Here is a 21,685-nt window from a genome sequence, read left to right as displayed (position 1 = left end):
AGAGTTGGCGATTGCCATGCAGCATGTAGATGCGATTGAATGCACCTGGACAAGCATTCTTGTAGCGACAATGGTCGGGTCTAAAGTTCCACTCACACGGGTAGACGTACAGTTTATCTGAAACACAGACTGTGTTATGGCAATAAGGTGAGAGGGAACAAATGGTCAGAAAATTATGAGATACGAGTGAATTCAAAATGATGTGCAATATAGATGCAAACACAAAAAGGTAGCCTAACAATCAGCTGTAAAACAAACAAACAAACAAACAAACAAACAAACAAATAACAAACAGTTGGACTTAATTCAAAGAAACACACAAATGGAATAACAGAAAAACAAAGAAATAAAAACACAGACAAACAAACAGATACAGCAGAAACAGATGACAAACAAATGGACATATAGGCAAGAAATGAACAGACAAACAGATAGACAAACAAACAGATAGACAGACAACAGATAAACAAAGAAAATAATTGTTAAACAGCAAATAGGCAAACAGAGAAACAAATTGGAAATCAGGCAAATAAAAAACAAAAATACGAAGAAATAAAAACACAGACAAACAAACAGAAACAGACAAATGGATACACAAAACACAGTGACACACAGGCATGCACACACGCACGCATGCACACACACACACACACACACACACACACACACACACACACACGCACGAGACAAACAACAAACAACCTACAGACAACCACACACCAGCAACTAACATACCAACTGACTCAGATTCTCTGATCACAGACAAAGACAAAGTCCTACACAACAACGACATACCAGGATGAAAATGAAAGATCACGTTTATGAGGTCCTGATCTCCCCAAGTGATCTTGTACCGGTACTCCTCATAATACTTCAGCACCTCACTGACCCAATTCATGGCACGCAGTCGAGTCAAGTTCATTAACATTATCCCAGAGTTCACACCCAAAACACCATAGTAGGGATGCCTAGCAAACCTGTTGTACCATCCTGTTGGAATGTCTTCGCCTTCGGGTGCCAAAGCAGCTGAATGTGATGCATTGAAACGATAGAAGTGTTCCCACAAGGTTTCAATGGGAGTGAGAAAGAGAATGTCAGTGTCAACGTAAATGAGAGAATCGATGTCTTTAAGAATGTCCTACGAAACAAAGAACAAAATCAGAGGCGTTAGCTGTAGCCACACCCATGCACCCATGCAAACACACACACACACACACACACACACACACACACACGCACATAAACACATGCACATAAACACATGCACACAACCAACAACAACAATAACAACAACAACAACCATAATGCTATGACTTGGCACCAACAAAATACTGATCAACAAAATCAAGTCGCCTCCACTGGAGCATTTCTCATCATTTTTAGAGCTCCGGTGAAGAACAGATCGTACTGACATCATCCAGATATGCTTGCACAGACAGACGACATTACTATGATGTGAGATACAACCATCCCTACTGCTAAGAAGATCTACTTCTGGTGCTTACAACAGACATTACAAACCAGACCGATCTCATTGAGCACAACACATTACAACAAAACAGCAATAACAACAACAGCAGCAGTAACAGCAACAGCAGCAACAGCAGCAGCAATTGCAACCACACAAACATTGCTATACAAATTTCTAACTTCAAAATCACGACTTACTGGCAAGAAGAGCCTCTGTGTTGCACATGGCTTGAATATTTTCTTCCATTGTTCGGCGTCTTGCCCTTCAGGAAACACAATGGAATAAAGTTGATAACGAATGCGACCATCCATCACTGCTGGCCATGTATCCAACTAGACAAACACAAGCACATCAACACAAAGTACGAAACACAGTAAAGCATGTAAGCAAGTAAACACAAACTGAACACCAAATGATTGTCTCACCTCTCTCGAAAGCTCGATCTTTACGTTGTCTTCGGCAAACAAATGAAAGAACAAGTAACGATGAGAAAATATGACCGCAGATTTGAGCAGAACCAACGTCTCCCCGGCTCTGTCTCCACATGCCACAACAGACAGTCGAATCGGATTTTCAGGAGTCAAGCCGTGTTTTGGGTGATCAACGTTCTCCGCTTGCTTTCCCTCGTTCTCGTTTGTGTGTAGGTTGTTATCTTGTTTATCAGCTGTTTGTTGATTTTGTTGTGGTAATTGTTGAGCTTCTGTTTTTTCGAGTTCATTTTCAGGTAACTCAACAGTGCCTTCCCCTTTGGTCGCCTGCATGTCAGAGTGGCAATTTATCATTTACCCAAGAAGAGAAACACAATATCTAATTGGAAACTGCATGCCTACCAATAGACAGACTGACAGAATGACAGACTGAGACATAAAAGCAGATACACAAAGAGACAAACTCGGAGGACAAACAAAAATGTAGACAAGTACATGCGCAGACACTGAACACACAAACAGACAGATAAATAGACAAACAGAAAAACAGATAAACAATTAAACAAACCAGACAAACAGACAGATAATTAGCATTGGTGTCAGTCATAGTGATAATTTATGAAAATACGTGTAAACAGACAGACAGACAGACAGACAGACAAAATGTTACATGTTTATTTGTTTTTAAAATCTAGTCCTAGTGTTACATGTTTGTTTGTTTTTAAAATCTAGTCCTAGTAAATTCTCATAGTTACAGAACGTTACATAGTTACCTTGTTAGCATTGTATTATAGATACATGTTTGAAATAAATGTTATTTGACAGACAGACAGACAGACAGAGTCTAAGCAAGCAGGAAAGTACACAAGCAGACAAGCAGGCAGGCAGACAGACAGACAGACAGACAGACATACAAACATACATACATACATACAGACAAACAGACAAACAAAGACAGACTGACAGAAACTACGAAAGCAGGCAGGTACACAAGCAGACAAGCTGAGAGGCAGAAAGACAGACAGACAGACAGGCAGACAGACAGACAGACAGACAGACAGACAGTGAAAGAGACATTCTGAACATGATTCATTAGAATTTTAGTAGTATTCGATCTGTATGTCTCAGTAGATGGACATTTAGCTTAGCAGTTTTACCTATAGTGTTCTTGTACAATTTTGCTTTTTGTGTTCAATAGTGAAATAAGACAGACAGACAGACAGACAGACAGACAGACAGACAGACAGAGACACAGACAGACAGACAGACAGACAGACAGAATCCAGGCAAGCAGGCAGGTACAAAAGCAGACAAGCCGACAGGCACAAAAACAGACAGACATACAGACAGACAGACATACAGACAGACAGACAGACAGACAGACAGACAGACAGATTTGTTTTATTGTCATCAAACGTCACTACTTACATCACTTGCTGCAGTACTAAAAGTTCTACTTTCCTACTGTTCTTCGTTTTAATTAATGAATAGAACTATGAACAGACAGACAGACAGACAGACAAAGACAGAGAGAGACACAGACACACACAGACACACACGAAAACTAAAAGAAAACAACTAATCAACGAAAAACAAAGAAACAAAAACATAAACAACTAGCATTTATAAACAGTTTAGACATGCAGTACCTCTTCCGTTCCTTCTTGTTCATTTCCAGCGTCTCCCTTGTCTCTATCTCCAGCAACATCGAAACGCGGTATTCCAACTTGGTCCCACAGGTCCCCCATTAGGGCCACATCCGGGTTATCAGCAGCAGTCGACGCTTGTTGCCACGGTTTCAGCAAAACGAAAAGCACGAAAACCAAACACGATAATCCGGTGACCATTATTCGAGCAGCAAAGCGCATATCACTGTCCACATTCCTACAGCATTGAATGTCTTATCCGGGATCTTGCTTTTACTGCAATCACGTGACGGATAACGACGCATGTTCTTTCGGCGGTCTGTTGGCATCATCAAAAGGTGAGCGGGAGACACACGTTGCTAGGAGACATTGACTAGATGAATGAATAGCGGCATCTCACAGATAGAGATCTTCATGTCGGTTGTTCCTTCTACACGTACGTGTACGCGCACACCTACGCTCACGCGCTGCATTGTATTTTTGCGTTTTTTACGCCCAACATTTCCAAAATTTGCGAAACAAACATGCAGACTGACATTCGTTGCTCGCTTTACATGTACAGGCACTTACCGTGCTTGTCACGTGGTCGTTTTTACTTTGGCATAGAATGATGAATTCATGGCGGTGGAATGACCGGTAGATGCAATTACACAGGCAGGGGGACGGGACGGAAATGCTGGTTTGTTCTTTCATTGACAGGCAGACATATGCAGACATTACTGCAGACTGACACATGCAGACAGACAGGGAGACAGACAGACTTGCAGACAGACTGACAGACAGACAGACAGACATGCAGACAGACAGACAGACAGACCAACAGTTACAGATTGAGACATGCAGACAGACACGTAGACAGACATGCATACCTATAGACCCATGAACAGATGGTCAACCATACAGACAAACTATCTAACAGACAATAGAAAGACAGACAGATACAGAGACTACTGTACACACAGACAACAGTAAGGGAAACATGCATGTGTTGTATACAGACTCACAGAACAAGAAGTCAAACTCTAACTCATATGCACACATACACAAGACACACACACACACACACACACACACACACACACACACACACACACACACACACACACACACACACAAATGGACAAATGTTAAGCCCTCAATGTCTTTCGACGTTGACCTTGAGGTCAGTTGTGGAGATAGCTCTACACACGCACGCACACACACACACACACACACACACACACGTTTTGTTGAGCCAGCTTGTGGAGCTTTCATAACATCGTCTTTTCTAGATTCTTTTTAACTACCATGGCTGAATCTGCTGCAAAGAGACCCAAATGTGTTATTGGAACACACAATGGCAAATTTCACTGTGACGAAGTGTTGGCATGTAGACTGCTCACGACTCTTCACGAGTATCAACATGCTGAAATTGTGAGATCACGAAGTCCCGAAAAACTCGATGAGTGCGACATAGTCGTTGACGTCGGAGGAGTGTACGATCCAGAACGGCATCGATACGACCATCACCAAAGGTACTATTCGTTAACATACACGTGCGCACACCCACACAGCATGTTCCATCACATTTGAGTTTTTGGTTTTGTCATTAGAAACTGAAACATTTTTTTACTGCAAACATTTCTTGCATGACATTGTGTTGTTCAGGTCTTTCAATGGCACCATGAACTCTATCAATCCGAAGTATCCTTGGACGACAAAACTGAGCAGTGCTGGTTTAGTCTACTTGCACTTTGGTCGTCGAGTCATCGGGCAAATTATCGAAGAAGACGAAAAGTCAAGCGTCGTTGATGTGATCTACAAGAAAGTTTATGAAAACTTTATTGAAGAAATCGATGCTGTTGATAATGGAATCACACAGTGTGATGAGAAACCGAGGTGACATTGCTACAGCTGCATTGCAGAGTGTGGGATATGATGTGGTTTGTGATCCTGGTGCTTGTAGGTATAGGCTGTCGACTACCATTAGCTCGAGGGTTGGCTTCTTGAATCCGCCGTGGAATGTAAAGAACTTAGATGAAAGGGTATGTAGAGAGGCTGCTGATAGATGGATTGGCAGGTGTTTGGTTTGCCATTGACTGACGCAATGATTGTCAGCAGAAGCAAATTTTTTATAGAATGGTTTTATAGTTTTGATGCAGCAGTCGTGTAGGTCGTACAGACGGGAAGGCAGCATAGGTTACTGGTAGCTATGTTGACCAATGGAGACAGACAAAACAGACAGATAGACAGACAGACCAGTGGACAGACAGACAGACAGACAGACTGACTGACTGACTGACTGACTGACTGACTGACAGATAGACAGACAGACCAATGGACAGACAGAGACAGATAGATAGACAGACGGACACAAAAATTGTTAGAGTATTCTATGGACAGAGAACCAATTGTGGACTAGACATTGTTCAAAAAAATTTCAGTTCGTTCGACAATTTATTGGGTTTTTGGCTTTCTTAGCATTTCTTGTAATGAAGTTACCTTGTAATGGTTCAGGTTTAAAAATATCTGTATTGACAGACAGATAGACAAACAGACAGACAGACAGACAGAAAGACAGACAGACCAGCAGGTGAACAGCCAGACAGTGGCAGATCTAGAGCGATTTCAGGGTTCTGCAGAACCCGGTATCATGAAAATGTCAATTTAACAAGATTACTTAAATAACCTAAAATCAAGAGAATATTCAATACTTTGAAACATAGAGACAGACAGACACATACATACATACATACAGACAGACAGACAAACAGACACACACACACACACACACACACACACACACACACACACACACACACACACACACACACAGCTACATACAGACTAGACAAACAAGCTGGACTACAAAACGTATAACAATTTTTTGTATATTATGTTTGAAACTCTTTCATGTTTCAACATGTGTGCTTGCTTTTTTATTACAGAAACAATTTGACTTGGCTATGGAATTAGTTGGAGCCGAGTTCGAAGAGCGAGTGCACAGCTATCACAAAATATGGCTGCCAGCGAGAGATCTAGTCAAAGCATCAGTAGAGAAACGACATGAAGTAATAGATGGCATTCTAGTGTAAATAACATAGAATTATGTAATACTCATAATATAAATAAATGCATGTCAGATGTGACAGAAATAGATGCATTCTTTCAATAGAATAACGTAATGCATTGAGATAGTCAATATAATGTAATGTATTGAGACATGCATCTCTCTCGGTCTGATACCACAACAGTTGTGAGAGATGCATTGTTCTAATATTGTAGACTAATATTGGATTGAGAGATGCAGGTCGTAACTGTCTTAGCTTTTATACACCCCACAAACACGTTTTCTATCAATCTTTCTATCTGTTTGCATAGGTTGATTCGAGTGGTGAAATTATTGTATTAGAACAGTGTGGCTGCCCGTGGAAGGAGCATCTCTACGATCTTGAAGACGAAATGGGCATCGAGGGTATCATCAAATTTGCTCTCTTTGGAGACTCGAATGGCGCTTGGAGAGTCCAGTGTGTGCCAGAGAAATCACAAAGCTTTTCTAACAGGCAAGTAACATATATATGCCTGTCCCAGCACAGTTTACATTCTAATAGTTGGACCAAGTTGTTCGTAATCGTATTGCTTGTAGGTTGTCACTGAAGAAAGAGTGGTGTGGACATCGCGACGAGGAGCTTAGTCGATTGAGTGGTATTCCTGGCTGTGTCTTCGTTCATGCAAATGGATTCATAGGAGGAAATGAATCGAGGGAGGGAGCCCTCAAGATGGCGCAAGAAACATTGTATGCTGCTAGAAAAGAAAGCTAGTGTAGGTTGGCATTTTAGCGTGATAATGTAACATGTACACGAATATGCTATTTGTCTGTACTCTTTGCTTTGCTTTGGGCCATGGAGTATGCTGTGTTTTCTGCATGGTCAAACATGAACTTTTTGCTTTTTTCGCGCGTGCACACACACACACACACACACACACACCACACACACACACACACACACACACACACACACACACACAAACTTAACCTAATACGGTTACTTAATTAACCTAATACGGTTTGCGTGTACAGATGACATACAGACGTACACAACATGATGTTGTTACCTGAATGCTCACACTCTGTGCCAGCCAACTGTTTTGCTATCAACATTTCTTCGTAGAATTATTGACGGATACAACGACTGGTGTAAAATACCATGCTGGATGCTGTAATCGTTAATAACCTGACTAATTGAGTGTCATTTCCCGATCTTGATAGACGAATGATGGCTTTAGAGCGAGTACAATGTATGCGCGTCATCAGTTGACATCAACTTGCCATAAATAGCTAGTGTCAGTTCTACTCTCGTCGATCTATCCAAACACCAACTCCCACAAAGATTGCCTGCAAGACACAAACCTCTGTATTGCAACTGCCGACGCAATATCACGAGTTCTTAATTAATTATTGATTAGCGCGACGCAGTCTGATTGACTCCTCGAACTTCGTCTACATAGTACTGTACACTCAAACTCCTCTAACCGGGACGTCCGGGACACCTAATCGCGTCACGTGTTTGTAGTGTTGACCACGTGGCCTACAGAGGGAGTCTCTCTGGCAATTTTGTTCAAAAAATTTAATTATATAATGACTGTATCCAGTGACATAGAGTGAACATGTATTAGCAATGTATGTATGACGTTGCGCAGTGCATGCTTTGAACTAGCTAAGGATCGAGATGTAGAGGTCTAGGGGTCTCGTATCTAGCATTTGCTTTTGAGAACTGTGGAGTGCTCCAAGAACCGGACAATTCCGAGTTACGGACAATGCCCGGTCCCCATGCAGCTGCCAGGATATGGGGAGTTTGAGTGTATCACACTTGTTCTAACTTTACTGAATTTCATCGATCTGTTTGTCAGTCTGTCCGTCTTTGCTGTATGACCGGTCTTCAGACCCGTGCCTTCCAGTCGCCTTTCTCTCTTCCGATTTGTCTGTTGTATTGCAATGGACTTTGTTCATGCATGCACGACGATGGAAAGTAGTACGTTATATATTCAAGACTATACATGCAGTGTTTCATCTAGCACAAAAACCACTTTAATTAAATTAATAAATTTTCGAAGTTTAAAACGTAAACGGTATATATATATATATATATATATATATATATATATATATATATATATATATATATATATATATATATATATATATATATATATATATATATATATATGTATATATATATATGTATATATATATGTATATATATATGTATATATATATATATATATATATATATATATATATATATATATATATATATATATATATATATATATATATATATATGTATGTATGTATGTATGTATGTATGTATGTATGTATGTATGTATGTATATACCTTGCAAAACGTGAGCTTGTGAAAACTAGACTCAAGTCTCTTCTGCCGTCGCTACACAATCACAGTTGCCTAGGAAGATGTTTACGAGCAGGGGACTCCGTGTGTACGCCATGGAAATACAGGATTTTCAGGGAAAGTTCCAATTTTTCCTTTCCTTTGGAGTTCTCAAAGTATAGTGACCATTAATACATATGTGCATCTGCTTTCCGTACTCTGGCACAAAAATTAATTAACTGTCCTCGCTTCTCCAGACATCATGCATAAACTAAAGCGTTGCAGATCATGGAGCAAACTGCGAGGGTCTTCACCCCAGTCTCAAGGAATTATCATGATTTCTATTACAAAGCGTTTTAGAACACTGATCTCATTGATAGGGGTAACTCACATCTAGGAATATCTAGTTTATACTTGTTTGCCAAGGAAACACCTATATGCAGCCCTAGGGACGAACTCGGGAAGTTTCCATGTCTCTTCTTGTGGCTACGAAAGGTTTTTGATGACTAACCCTACACTGCTGTCTATTCCCCGTAAGTGTGAACTCAGAAGTGAGTCACGAAGTTGAGGTCACATCCGATGTGCTCACTAGATCACTAAGAGCTAGACCATTGATAAACAGAATGCCAGACCTAGCGGTTTCTAACGATACTGAGGTCATCGCGAAAGTTCTAAAAACAGCGGAGATATTGATGATTTTCAAAGTTCACACCTAAGGGGCAACAGACAGTAGTAGTATACGCAACGCTCTAATTACATTAACAACATTCTGGCTGTAAGACCAAGGAAACCTCTACAACTTGGTACTTGATTCGTGAGGTCATACCCATCTAGTGAACCGGCTAAACCTGTTTGAACTTATGAACTTCCTGTTTGGTGTTGGTAGTACTGCATGTACTTGCCAGACAAGCCCTACCTCTAACTAGACAAACTGTCCGACGTTGTTGAGCTTCTCTTTCGTTTCTTCTAAACGAACTGTTCGACGTTGTTGAGCTTCTCTTCCGTATCTTTACGACTTTTTACTATTTTATACGTCTGACACCAACACATGCATTGAAAAGCATTGCAGATCAGATTCTTCTACGTAATAGAGAAAGAGCCGACAAGAAAAATGTTTACTACTTCACTAAACATATTAATTAATTAGAGACGCATGCATGATTTTACAGCATCCGCCTGTACCTAGAGTAGTAACTGTAATGGACTGCAGATATAAGATCTAAAGTAGATGGTCACCGATGCAGTCACAGACCCAATTCATGGTTTCTAGACATCGGTAGATATGCGCAAAACGGTGGTTCCATTCAATTTACCATGCATTTGTCTAGAGAAGTGGACACACTCAAAAATGATTTCACGGATATCGAGATCCAGGAAGTCCAAGGTGCGTGAACTCCAGGAAGTTATTTGCATCTAAGTGTTACCTGTTTGGTACAGCACCCGATGAGCATACACCCACAATGCTAAGTCGACACAGCAAAAAGTTGAGTCTATTACGGTATACACCTAAATCAATTATACAGTCACGATGCTTCCATGACACATGCAGACGCTCCGTATAAATATCGCGAGTATTGTTGATTGTCTAGTCAATACTCAACAACGCGGAAATTGATACAAACACTGTTGGCGAGCCACGATGGAAGAAGCAGCCTATCCGATCGAGAAAAGCAGCGACATGCAGCCACCACCGACTTACAGACAGCAACAGCAGCCACCGGAGCAGTTTCCGACTCAGCCTCAATCAGCTGCGTATATCCACACGCACCAACCTCAACAGATGGTGTATCTCAACACTCGTCAGCCTCAACATTATCCGGCCATGAGACAGGTTAGATGATTGAGTTGCAGAAAGCTCAGGCACGCGGCTGTAACTTTGCTGTCATGTCAATACAGACGGTCGTAAACGCTCCAATGGTGAGAGACTACATGGCCGCATCTATCTTTACCTGTCTCTGTTGCTTCTGGCCAATCGGATTATTTGCTATTCTCTACTCATGCAAGGTCAGCCAATCACTTGTTGTCTTTCGTGGATTTGAACGATCAGACGTTCTACATTGCTTTGCATTCACTGCGCGTGCACTTTTCGACCCCGTTTTCTTGCTGTAGGTGCGAGAAGCTAGACAAGTGGGTGACGACAACAACGCATTGAAATATTCCAAGACGGTACGCATTTTGAACGTCGTTGGAGTAATTTTCGGACTCATCTTTCTTGCTGCTCTGATCGCCGTGCTAGCAACGCAGACCTCCATTATTAGGGTTTGCGCGACGACCGATCGTCGTAACGGTAAGTGTTGATGTGTATCTCATCAACACTCTAAAACCAAGTCACCGAACGTCAGACAGGAATGACAGCAACTATTATCTATCTTGGTCTTGATTTAGTGTGCATTCAGTTTGACTCTCAAGCCTGCATGTATTTGATGGTAATTGGAGCTCATCAATCTAATTTGCTATAGATTTGAGTGTGTGCGTATAGGATTGCAAGAAATATGTTTTAGCTTTAGAGCACGTTCTTGAGAATGTTAGAAAATTTGTGAAAATGATCTGTTTAATTGGTGAAGTGTGTTCACGGTTGTCTGGGTACTCGTGTCCCAGCTACAAACGTGAAATGTTGCGTGCATGAATTCAGGGTCGGCGAAGCCCTCCAGATGTTGGGTAGGCCAGGCCTTGATTGGCTAGGCTCCGCCCACTTGACAAATTTTGACTAAAGCCGTAGAGCTAGGGTGGAGCCTGGCTAAAGACAGTGTTACTAGAAGGTAGTTTAACTACTAGTAGTATTGTACTCTGACAATATTTAATCATTTATTGAACTGGACGCAAAAAATTTTCGTCTGTTAGAGACTGAAAAGACCAAAAACTCATTTCCGATATCTAAAAGGTTCATCTTATCTAGTCGGTCACTATGTACATGCAGTACCATCAGATTGTTTAGGCGGCGTTAGCTCATTGTACACCTCAAGTACGTCTTCAGTCTTCTGAGAGAAATGATTCCTGGCGTCTCAAACAGTACGTGCGCATCAAGACGAGTGACTGGGTTTGCGAGACATGTGTACGTCCAACACTACCTGCTGTAAACTTCCGAATTATGGTTGGTTTGTCTCATCTGTAGAGTTGAACAATAACTAATTTATTTAATTACCTATATCATTTTCCGAAATTTTTCGCCAAACGCCTGTTGGTAGAATTTCCATTTTCTAACGATGGGGGGCCATGGACCACCTCGCCCATCCTCCTCCGCCGGCCCTGTGAATGGTAAAGTAGATCGCAGTACTGTAACATACCATATCGACGTATACATATAGAATAGTGTGGGCCAAAAGGCCATAGACCCCGGATAATTTTCCTGCCTCAAGGCTGGTTACACTGAGCACGTAAAGTAACGTAAGACAACGTAAGGCGACGTTACACTATGCAAGATCATTCACACTGACAAATTTTGTTGTCGTAACGTACCGCAGTGTTCTCGCCAGTACCGTCTGTACTGTCAAAATGACGGCTGGAAGAGGGAAGGGACGTTTGGAAGGGACGTTTGGAAGGGACGTTTGGAAGGAGAAGCAGCATTTACTGACGGTTGGGAACAGAATTGGAAAGCCTTAGCAAACATAGTGTGGGATGTCTTCCTACAAGATCCATCACTTGATGGTCCCAAAGTTGCTTCAGAACAATACATATTCTCATGTCAGACACATCTGGTGTACAGTAATCTTAGGGAGTGCATGGTCTCCTTGTTGGTGTTTGAGATGAATTCCTATTGACCTTTCATACAAGAGGTGCTAAGGAGACTGTGGTTGCAGCAGGTTGTTCTACTAATTACTGTTTATCTTCAATCTCATGTTTTCTACACCCTTACTCTTTTAGGTCAACTCACAATTTCAGTTTTAATTAATTAAGTCAATCTGTTATTGTAATAATCGATTATATTGCCTGTCTGTCTGTCTGTGTTATGTTTATTAAGTTCAATGAGGTTTATTCAACAATATCTGAGTGGCAATGATATTGAATAGTCTACCAATCAAGCAGTAACTATATACATGCTGCCATTCTGATTCTAATAAAGTGACAGGATGATGTCATTACCAAATATGTCAACATCAAACATTTGATGATGTCATTAATTGATGTCATTATATTCGATGAGGTCATATTGACGGTTGGCAAACAATCCTGGCTAGAACGCTGGTACCGTATTCATTTTCGTAACGTAACGTAAGATGTTGAGATGGCTTCAAATTTCCCAGTTGACGTAAGTAATTAGCCAATCATGGAGCAGTGCGTTGGTGTCTTTCCTGAGCATGCGCATTTCACTTCTGTAAGATGACGAGCCGCGTAATGACCTCAATATGTATATGCAAGTATCCGTGTTTGTAGGACATCAAATTAATTAAAGCGCGGATTTCAAGAGCATTTTGCTAGAGAAGAATGCTTGGAAAGCTATTGCCGCAGCCTTAGAAAGGACAGGTCAGTTTCTCAAACTGGACGTCACACGTAGACAACCATTGAAAGCTTCCATGCGTGACGTCATGTAATGAACGAACGTATGCGAGGAGCTCAGTGTGAATGCCATTTAGATAGCATGCTACGTTACATTACGTCACGTTACGTTACGTTACGTTACGTTACGTCCTCTGTGTGAATCAGCCTTCACTCTCAAATGCTACAATGAGTGCCTGTGCTTTAAATTAGAGCCTCGAATCATTCCTACGTCTCTATGAGTAAATCAATACTGGCTGAGACTAAATTCAGAGAGAAATATAGACACATGTAAACCGTCTACTGGATTTATCTTTCTATCATACAAATAGAGGTTAGCAGATTACTAAACAGTTTGAAGTTAAGCATGACTGCTGTGACTTTTACTATTGTTACTGAACAATACATACTGTCATGTGGCCGTCATGACGTCATGATTTACATATAAATTTTTTTGTTAATTATTAAGTAAAAGATTGAAGCAGCATGTACTTTGTAGCCGCTTGCACTAAAAACCGAACGTCAATAAATATACTAGAAGACCATATACTTACTAAAATCGGTAGCTAACGAATATGCTTTCAGACCACTGAAAGACTGCTCTCCAATAGTAGGATAACCTGTCGTCTGGAAAGACAATAGTCTGCACACACACACACACACACACACACACACACACACACACACACACACACACACACACACACACACACACACACAGACACACACACACACACACACACACACACACACACAGACACACACACACACACACACACACACACACACACACACACACACACACACACACACAGACACACACACACACTTGGCATGTTCTCTTGGCAATTGGCAAGCGCAATTGGCATTAATCATTAGGCATCGCGGGCAACTGGCTCAATAGTCACTTCCCAAAGGAAAGAAACGGTAGAGAGACCAGTCTAGCATTGCAAACGAAACCAACAAACCGGCCTTGCACCACAAGTTTGAAAAAAATTTAAATAAAAAATTGAAAAATATGAAAAAATTAATTAATTTACAATCCTTCAAATTAGTAAACGAGTCTGTCCGTCATGCTATGCACCAAGACCAGCTGTTTGTCAGTATACATACTGTCATGCATGCATTTAGGTCGTTAAGTTAATTACATTAAGTTAATTATAAAAAACAACTCAAACCTGATAAACAACTAATGCCGCTGCCAGTCCGGCAGTAGCTTCCCACAAGTCGTAAACGCGCACTACGTTCTCATAGCAACCCTGTTGCACAAAAATAGCGTTAACCCTTTGAAATACTGTATATCACAGTTTGCTCTTACTGTTTTTCGCAAGTAAGGGGAATCGAGGTGAGTGCAGTTTGGAATCCTCCAAGTGCAGCAGCTGACCGGAAGAGGGTCAATGGGAATTATCTTCCAGTCGTTGGGTCCGTGCGTTCCACAACACTTTGGCTACACAAAGATACAATTTGGACACACGTGTGTAGACTTGGGTCGTTAGAGACGTACAAATTTGTCTTGAATGTTGTCCCATTCTATTGTGATCTTGTTGTCTTGATTGTATTTCAGCATGGAATTGAGCATTGTTGTTTCTAAATCCATTAGTACCTATGACGACATCATGTTTTAGTTAAATTTAACGTCCAAGTAGGTGTGTGTGTGTGTGTGTGTGTGTGTGTGTGTGTGAGAGAGAGAGAGAGAGAGAGAGAGAGAGAGAGCGCGCAACTAAGAAGGGTAATCGTCTATACTTATACGTGACTAGTAGCTACTCACCATTCCCGTGTGAACGAACGCAGCAATAAGTAGCACCACCATTCCAATCACCACCACGATTGATGCAATTGCAATCTACAAACACAGCAACATTCACCTATAACGGGTTTAGATTTATCAATTTACGAAGAAACAGAAAAACGATGAAGCAAATAGAAGTAAACAGAGAGACAGACAAACAGACAGACAGACAGACAGACAGACAGACAGAGAGATTGTTGCTCAAAAAATGCGGACTGACAAAAGGACAGACAAACAGACAAACAATCATGAAGATAAATAGACGCATACTTAGAAATACAAGCTGTAAGCAGAAAGAGTAAAATGGAATAAACCAAAAAATGTTAGATGACATCATTGATACCTTCTTTGAAACTCTTCCTTTCTTTATTGTCCATACTGATAAAGAGATTAGCAAAAATCCACTAGCAGCCAACATTGCCGGAATACACGTCCAATACATCGAGTCACTCAAAGAGAAGTTGGCAGTGTAGCGTCTCTAAACAAAAACAGCAAACCATTTTAACACACACAAGTCAATGTTAACACACAACATAACAAAATTTACAAATACAAAAGATAACTACGGCGGTCTAAAAAATAAGATTTTAAAATATATAATATAAATATATTTCTAGAAATTGTAAATTACTAAGAAATTTTTATAAATTTATAAGCAATATATTTGGTATTTTAGGTAAGGGTCAAAAACTTTTAATAAGTCAATTATTAAATATTATACTAATGACATGTTTAATTACTTAAATAACAAACTAACAAGCAATTACAAAGTTGTACCATATTTGCATTACCAAGCCATGAAATAATGCTAGAATTTCATAAAATATTTAGTTAGCAAGTACATATTTACTATAATTTTTATATATTACTAAAAAGCTTAATTAAAAAATAAAAACTATACAAATATTTAAAAATAAATTGTAATTATTAAAAATTTACAAAATTCAATTTATTTTAAATTTAGAATTAATATTAAACAGAATAGAATTATGTGCAATTATTCTGACATGATGTTCACTTGCAGTAGCTCCTAGTCCGAGTAAAGACACCCCCAACACCTAAAACAAGGAAACATTAGCTGGTAATACAGAAAAACACTAAAACGTTGTCTTGTCGTATTCTAAGATGAAAAACTTAAATTTGACTCACAAAGCCCAAGCTTCCAAGTGACAACACGATACCGGGCTTCGATCCGATCATAGTGGAACGTTAGATACGAAATAACAATTAGACGAATTGTAAATCGGACGAGAATGAGAAACGTGGTCGTTCAGTTGATCTGGTCGGTGAATGGATGGTTGAGCGACTGCAAGACCGCCGAAATCCCGTACAGAGACACGTGACTTACATGATGACGTAAATTATTGTACAGATATTACACAGTGTAATAGCTCTACACAAATTATATTATGTGACGTTTGAGCTACGATTCACAAACAGAAAATAGATGCAAGACTGAGTCACTACTAGCAGCGTTAGGGGAGGGGCGTGGCGAAATCGGAGGGGCGTGGATTGATGCCAACTTACACATAGATACTAAAACATATCTAGATATAATCGTAGAAATGATGGTGCATCTAATTTACGGCAACTGACTGCGTTGCATGTCTAATCTACGGCAATATGACGTGCCGGAAAGGTGAGTAGACAAAAACACGTCTATCTATAGTCACGTGAGATGTTCGTAGTGTCCAACATCTACTCACAATCGAGGCACAAGCTAGCATCAAACTTGCGTATAAAATACTCGAGACTGCAGTAATTTCTATAAAAAAATTTCAAAAATTAAATGTTATCTGTCTGTACAATGATTCGATCTCCGCTAATGTAATTAGTCAACAACAGCAGGAATTACATCATTGTACAAAGTTCTAGCATACCCGTCCTTTTATTAAACATGAAAGTTTACGCAAATATTTGATGCTATCAAATTTGTTAAAACATTAAAATTTAGACAACTTGAAAGATATTACATATCTAGGTACATCTTATAAAAACAATTTTATATACTAAATTTGAACTGCTAACGGTCTAATTTAAACTTCTAGACATGGCAACCACATTGACTCCGTCCTCTTGCAGTAAAATTTTGTGTACACTATTTTCGTGTGCTTTCTTTCCTCGGAATTGCATCCTCGGAGTCCCAAACGATCGCGATCTTTGCACGCTGTTCTCGAGTTGCTACAGTAAACCACGCACTCATCGGTTAGTAAGTCTTGCTGGATTACTTTCCTTTCAAACTTTGGACCTAAACTAGTGTCCTAGGAAGAAGACTAACGGCCTACTTCGATAGCGTAGCTAGGATTGGTCTACAACTAGCTGGCGACGTTGTACACTAAGTTTCATCTCGATACGCCATCCGTGGGCTGAGCAATTGACCGATACTCTGAGCTCAATACGCAAAACCTCCATCTTGGTGAAACTCCGTTGAACGTACGTTGTCTTCCTCTAATCGATCTCGTGAACGGTTTGTAAAATCGCATTTCTTGTTACAGCCGAAGGAAAACGCATGAAAATCTCGTTCAATGTTATCGCCAGAAGACAGATTCGTTGAGAGCAGAAGAAAGCCGTTTGTGGGAGGCGTTCACCACTGATCGTGAGTCGATCATCTTCGGCAAGAAACGTTGTGTAAATCTGATTTCGAGAAGCGAAAACAAGAGGAAGCGGAGTGCAGTGGATATCAAGACGTTTGAAGTCCGAAATAAGAGTGAAACAGCTCGGCTCTAGGTAACATCGAGATTTTTGATCACGTGATTTCACACAGAAATGCCTAGGTCTGTTGTAACAACTTCCAATAGAACAGTGATTTGTCTAGAGGTTAGTTTATGAGATGCGTAACTCTGCAGAAAACGGAAGACTCTGAACTCGTTGTGTGATATTGTAATGTTTTGCAATCTTGTGGTTGTCACGCGGCGTTACGAAGGTGTGGTTGCTAGGTGTGGCTTTGTGGTCGAAAGTATGCACCACAGCTTTACCTAGAATGTTCCTTCAACAACAGTCGTAGGAAACATTAAATATATTTATAACGTAGATTAGAAAATCGTAGTTTGCACCGATTCTAACATAATTGAATGTCGGTAAAGATTAATGCAAGATTGACGTCATCTTACGCTTAAATAATTTAATTAGAGTGTCATTGACGCAATCTTGAAATGATTGCGTCTGTAATGCACGGCAAACAACGGGTATGTACCGACCTAATTGCGTCTATGATCACGTGAGACGTCTCGTTAGTATAATCCTACGTATCACACAATCAAGACTCAAGCCTAGCATCAAAACGTCTATGCATACAATGGTTGAAAAAGCAATAAAATTTCATAGAAAATACCAGTGTGTAACTTTCATCCGTTACTTCGTCAATAATCTAGCCAACAAAACCAGAAATTACGTCATTGCTATTGCACCATTGTCTGCGTGGGACTCAAAGTGTCGTGAGTCGTGTTGTAGTAAACAGCGGGTAACACGTACTCCCGTGTATTGTACGACTGTCTAGAGTAGATATAAAGAGCGACTGCAGCACACAAACTCAGTTCAGTGCATCGCAGTGCAGACGACCGCCTATTTGGTTCAAGAAAGAGTCAAGTGCAAGAGATTTCTTGGAGAATACGATGACAGTTTCGACATGCAATGTCGTCATTTTTATTATGACAAGTGCCGCTCTCGTTGTAGTTGTAAGCAGCAGTAGCACACCAACACAGGTAAACAATTGCAATAATTTTGATGAGCGTTTAATAAATTTCATTCACGAACGCTTGTTTAACAGGATACAAAAAATACAAACAGTCAAATACACTACGTTTCGGGTTTGTTCAAATTTGTGGAAAAGTATTTTCTTTTTATCTCACGCTTTGTTGTATTGTTTAACAGGTCCACGTGGTCCTCCTGGAAGAGACGGTAAGACACATAAAACTACAATAACTTTATATATATATATATATATATATGATTTTGTATTTTTGCACTTTTAGGACTTAATGGAAGAGACGGTGAAGAGTTACTAAAAATAGATTATACAAAATAGTATTTTCATTTATTTTGGCGTGTAGGAATTCAAGGAATTCCTGGAATTCCAGGCTTACCTGGAAGATTAGGAGTCAAAGGATCAAGGGGAGACACTGGGACAGGTAACAGTTATTAATACTTATAACAGAAAACGCAAAACAATCTAATTTGCAAATTTATGTACTGAAAATTATAAGGAAGTCCAGGTGCTCCTGGCATTTCAGGGAAATCAGGGCCTGAAGGAGAAAAAGGAGCTGATGGAAGTAAGGGAGAAAAAGGTGACGCAGGAAGACGTAAGACGATTTGTAAATGGGCATGCTAGTATAAGTTATATTTAGCACATTACTAAATATGTTAATTCTGTATAAACTAATAGTATATAGGTGCAAAACTTTGATGTTATTTTTAGCGGCTAGATCCGGATTGACGGGTACCACGTATATTCAATGGGGAAGAAAACATTGCTCTGCTCTTGGCGTTCAAACTCTATATTCGGGTATCGCTGCTGGATCACACTACAGTCATTCTGGAGGTGGAGCTAACACTCAGTGTCTTCCACTTGATCCTGTATGGGGATATTACAAAGACGGTCACCAAGGAGCAACCTATATTTATGGATCAGAATATGAACTTGGTAATGGCATTCAACCATTCATCAATAAAGCATTGTACCAGTACGAGGTTCCTTGTGCTGTGTGTTACGATGCCAATAAAAACACTCAATTTATGTTACCAGCAAAGAACATCTGTCCCACTGGATGGAGTAGAGCATATTATGGATATCTCATGGCAGAACACCATACTCATCATGGAAGGAACATGTACGTGTGTGTCGACCACAACGCAGAGCCTACTGGCAGTAGCAACAACAATAACGGCAACTTGTTCCATCCCGTAGAGGCCACGTGTGGATCTCTTCCTTGTCCTCCATACGTAAACGGTCGAGAACTGACATGCGCAGTCTGCACAAAGTGACGTCTATTAGAGTGACAACTAAGTTTTAGAACATGTAAGATTTCGTGAACATTATATACATTATATGTGTTGCATTTTTGTACCAACGAATGAAAATGTTTACAGCGAATGACATGGTTTGGTTTTCAAACAGTAAAGCTAAAAATCTGATTATTATCTCTTACTACAATCGCTATTAGATTGGTATAGCAACAGAGTTTTGCCATCTCAAGAAATATGTCAAATTCTCCTGATCTCTTTGTTGTACTGCGCATGTACAAGGTTCAGAGCAAACTTGCAAAGTCTGTACGAAACGCATAACGAGTTTTTAGCTTAATTTAAATAACTTTGCAACACGGTTCGAGAAAAAATGTTAAAAGGTTACCGCGATACTTGAACGTTGTCTTATGATTGCAGCATTTGTGACAATCACTATGCACGATGCACTAATTTCTGGCAAGAATAGTTTGTGCATAACATGCATTGCAAAACATAGTTGTCTACACCTCTGTCAAAATATTAAGTAGATAGTCTGTCAAATGTCAAACAAATCGCGCAAATAAGAACGCCGTCTATGACGGATAAATAGGGTGGCAGATCTAGAGGGTGGTGATACAAGCGTGCGCCTACTTTTTTTAATACCGGAAGTACTAAAGGGAAAAGGCTTCTGAGGTACTTCAGCATGTACAGACGAAGTCACTGTCTGTAGCATTCGAGTAAGCGACAACAGATCATTATACTAGACAACGTTTAAAGAAATGGGCAGTTGTGTCATGAAAGGCCAGGTTGAGCAACTAGTGATGTATAAATTTAGCTGCTTCTGATAAATGTAATTGCGTTTCAAAGTTCTGTTAATTTATTTTGTTGTCAGGAATTAGTTACTAGGATAACAAAATTTTGTTTTGTTTTGTGACGTCACATTGCGAGTACCCTAATGGCAGCTAGTTTCTCAACATGCATAATGAAACTTTCTTTTACTCTTCAATAGACGTCTTTTTGAGAGAAAATCGACACCGAAGGTATCAAACTTACTATGGAATGCGGCTTCGCCGTCCATGGTCATTTGCCTAGAAGAGACCTAAAGTGCGCTTCCATAGACCCCATTCAGAAACTCTGGATCCGCCACTGCATGGTAGTTTCAGCTGAGCTTGCCGTTGAATAAATAATTAGACAAATTTTTGTAAGAATACGTGTACACGTGATATATGCCGGACTAAAGCCATCCCTTCTCAGCTACCACGTTCACTAACAAGAAAGGCTAGCTGGATAAAGATTTAGAAAATTGATACGCTAAGATAGAAAAGTTCAGATCGTCCTCATTTCATCCGACTGCACCCTCTAGATGAAGTCCACGCATTCACGAATTTCGGGTACAGTTGGAAAACTCATAAAGCTAGTAAATGTAGGAAGTGGGACGAGAACAATTACGGATATCAAAAGAAGCTCTTGTCAAGGCGGAGTCAGACCAGCGATCACCTAGTCAATCTGGCTACGTGTGGCATTACAATTTGCTTTTTCCTGTGTGCAAATAATCTACTCCAATCCTTATG

At 40.1% G+C, this 21,685-nt stretch overlaps 5 protein-coding genes and 1 long non-coding RNA gene across 8 annotated transcripts in view; 4 read left to right on the top strand and 2 right to left on the bottom strand.

Annotated features, from left to right (window-relative positions):
* LOC134181117 (glucoside xylosyltransferase 1-like) overlaps positions 1 to 3,831 on the bottom strand; it is a 4,579-nt gene extending 748 nt beyond the window's left edge. Inside the window, exons 1-5 of the mRNA XM_062648323.1 lie at positions 3,549 to 3,831; positions 1,897 to 2,226; positions 1,669 to 1,803; positions 796 to 1,138; positions 1 to 117 (exon numbers count right to left, since the gene is read on the bottom strand). The exon at positions 1 to 117 is cut by the window's left edge and continues 748 nt beyond it. Coding sequence (XP_062504307.1) covers positions 1 to 117; positions 796 to 1,138; positions 1,669 to 1,803; positions 1,897 to 2,226; positions 3,549 to 3,767 — 1,144 coding nt within the window. The 5' untranslated portion in view covers positions 3,768 to 3,831. The remainder of the gene's footprint in view (positions 118 to 795; positions 1,139 to 1,668; positions 1,804 to 1,896; positions 2,227 to 3,548) is intronic.
* An 11-nt stretch (positions 3,832 to 3,842) lies between these two features.
* Positions 3,843 to 7,459, top strand: LOC134181118 (MYG1 exonuclease-like). Of its 3 annotated transcripts, none has more exons than XM_062648325.1 (7): positions 3,843 to 3,883; positions 4,817 to 5,059; positions 5,193 to 5,423; positions 5,491 to 5,569; positions 6,473 to 6,595; positions 6,906 to 7,087; positions 7,171 to 7,459. In XM_062648325.1, exons 1-7 carry the CDS (start codon positions 3,849 to 3,851, stop codon positions 7,343 to 7,345), a joined length of 1,068 nt encoding a protein of 355 aa, XP_062504309.1. In that variant the 5' UTR covers positions 3,843 to 3,848; the 3' UTR covers positions 7,346 to 7,459. The 3 variants fall into 3 exon arrangements, with proteins under 3 accessions (XP_062504309.1, XP_062504310.1, XP_062504308.1); XM_062648326.1 differs by having other exon boundaries at positions 3,858 to 3,981; XM_062648324.1 differs by lacking the exon at positions 3,843 to 3,883 and adding an exon at positions 3,898 to 3,961.
* Positions 7,460 to 7,610: 151 nt separating this feature from the next.
* LOC134181351 (tetraspanin-9-like) lies at positions 7,611 to 16,465 on the bottom strand. Its single transcript, XM_062648616.1, has 8 exons — positions 16,326 to 16,465; positions 16,184 to 16,234; positions 15,520 to 15,654; positions 15,156 to 15,230; positions 14,892 to 14,990; positions 14,706 to 14,834; positions 14,566 to 14,646; positions 7,611 to 7,920 (listed from the first exon to the last, which is right to left on the bottom strand). Exons 1-8 carry the CDS (start codon positions 16,374 to 16,376, stop codon positions 7,876 to 7,878), a joined length of 666 nt encoding a protein of 221 aa, XP_062504600.1. The 5' UTR covers positions 16,377 to 16,465; the 3' UTR covers positions 7,611 to 7,875.
* Positions 10,554 to 11,454, top strand: LOC134181603 (transmembrane protein 233-like). The gene is made up of 3 exons (XM_062648868.1): positions 10,554 to 10,745; positions 10,811 to 10,918; positions 11,024 to 11,454. The coding sequence occupies exons 1-3, from the start codon at positions 10,554 to 10,556 to the stop codon at positions 11,210 to 11,212; spliced, it is 489 nt and encodes a 162-aa protein (XP_062504852.1). The 3' UTR covers positions 11,213 to 11,454.
* An 853-nt stretch (positions 16,466 to 17,318) lies between the features above and the next one.
* On the top strand, positions 17,319 to 18,175 carry LOC134181548 (uncharacterized). The gene is made up of 3 exons (XR_009970170.1): positions 17,319 to 17,381; positions 17,442 to 17,609; positions 17,672 to 18,175. It is a non-coding gene; the product is annotated as an uncharacterized LOC134181548 (long non-coding RNA).
* A 645-nt stretch (positions 18,176 to 18,820) lies between these two features.
* LOC134181502 (short-chain collagen C4-like) lies at positions 18,821 to 20,353 on the top strand. The gene is made up of 7 exons (XM_062648778.1): positions 18,821 to 18,877; positions 18,943 to 18,982; positions 19,047 to 19,073; positions 19,148 to 19,165; positions 19,226 to 19,303; positions 19,379 to 19,474; positions 19,591 to 20,353. The coding sequence occupies exons 1-7, from the start codon at positions 18,824 to 18,826 to the stop codon at positions 20,154 to 20,156; spliced, it is 879 nt and encodes a 292-aa protein (XP_062504762.1). The 5' UTR covers positions 18,821 to 18,823; the 3' UTR covers positions 20,157 to 20,353.
* The last annotated feature ends 1,332 nt before the right edge of the window (positions 20,354 to 21,685 follow it).

The sequence above is a fragment of the Corticium candelabrum genome, chromosome 6 (assembly GCF_963422355.1).
Source record: "Corticium candelabrum chromosome 6, ooCorCand1.1, whole genome shotgun sequence".
NCBI lineage: Eukaryota > Metazoa > Porifera > Homoscleromorpha > Homosclerophorida > Plakinidae > Corticium > Corticium candelabrum.
This window is presented reverse-complemented; position numbering and strand designations above follow the sequence as displayed.

Excerpts from the sequence above, each read along its gene's own strand:
- LOC134181118 (XM_062648325.1), top strand. The coding sequence starts at position 3,849 with ATGTTCTTTCGGCGGTCTGTTGGCATCATCAAAAG. Across the intron at positions 3,884-4,816 it reads TCTGTTGGCATCATCAAAAG|ATTCTTTTTAACTACCATGG; the intron begins GTGAGCGGGAGA and ends CGTCTTTTCTAG. Across the intron at positions 5,424-5,490 it reads CAGTGTGATGAGAAACCGAG|GTATAGGCTGTCGACTACCA; the intron begins GTGACATTGCTA and ends TGGTGCTTGTAG.
- LOC134181603 (XM_062648868.1), top strand. The coding sequence starts at position 10,554 with ATGGAAGAAGCAGCCTATCCGATCGAGAAAAGCAGCGACATGCAGCCA. Across the intron at positions 10,746-10,810 it reads ATTATCCGGCCATGAGACAG|ACGGTCGTAAACGCTCCAAT; the intron begins GTTAGATGATTG and ends ATGTCAATACAG. Across the intron at positions 10,919-11,023 it reads CTATTCTCTACTCATGCAAG|GTGCGAGAAGCTAGACAAGT; the intron begins GTCAGCCAATCA and ends TTCTTGCTGTAG.
- LOC134181351 (XM_062648616.1), bottom strand. The coding sequence starts at position 16,376 with ATGATCGGATCGAAGCCCGGTATCGTGTTGTCACTTGGAAGCTTGGGC. Across the intron at positions 14,835-14,891 it reads ACAACATTCAAGACAAATTT|CCAAAGTGTTGTGGAACGCA; the intron begins GTACGTCTCTAA and ends ATCTTTGTGTAG. Across the intron at positions 7,921-14,565 it reads CGGCATTAGTTGTTTATCAG|GCAATCTTTGTGGGAGTTGG; the intron begins GTTTGAGTTGTT and ends TGTGTCTTGCAG.
- LOC134181502 (XM_062648778.1), top strand. The coding sequence starts at position 18,824 with ATGACAAGTGCCGCTCTCGTTGTAGTTGTAAGCAGCAGTAGCACACCA. Across the intron at positions 18,878-18,942 it reads GCAGTAGCACACCAACACAG|GATACAAAAAATACAAACAG; the intron begins GTAAACAATTGC and ends CTTGTTTAACAG. Across the intron at positions 18,983-19,046 it reads TCAAATACACTACGTTTCGG|GTCCACGTGGTCCTCCTGGA; the intron begins GTTTGTTCAAAT and ends ATTGTTTAACAG.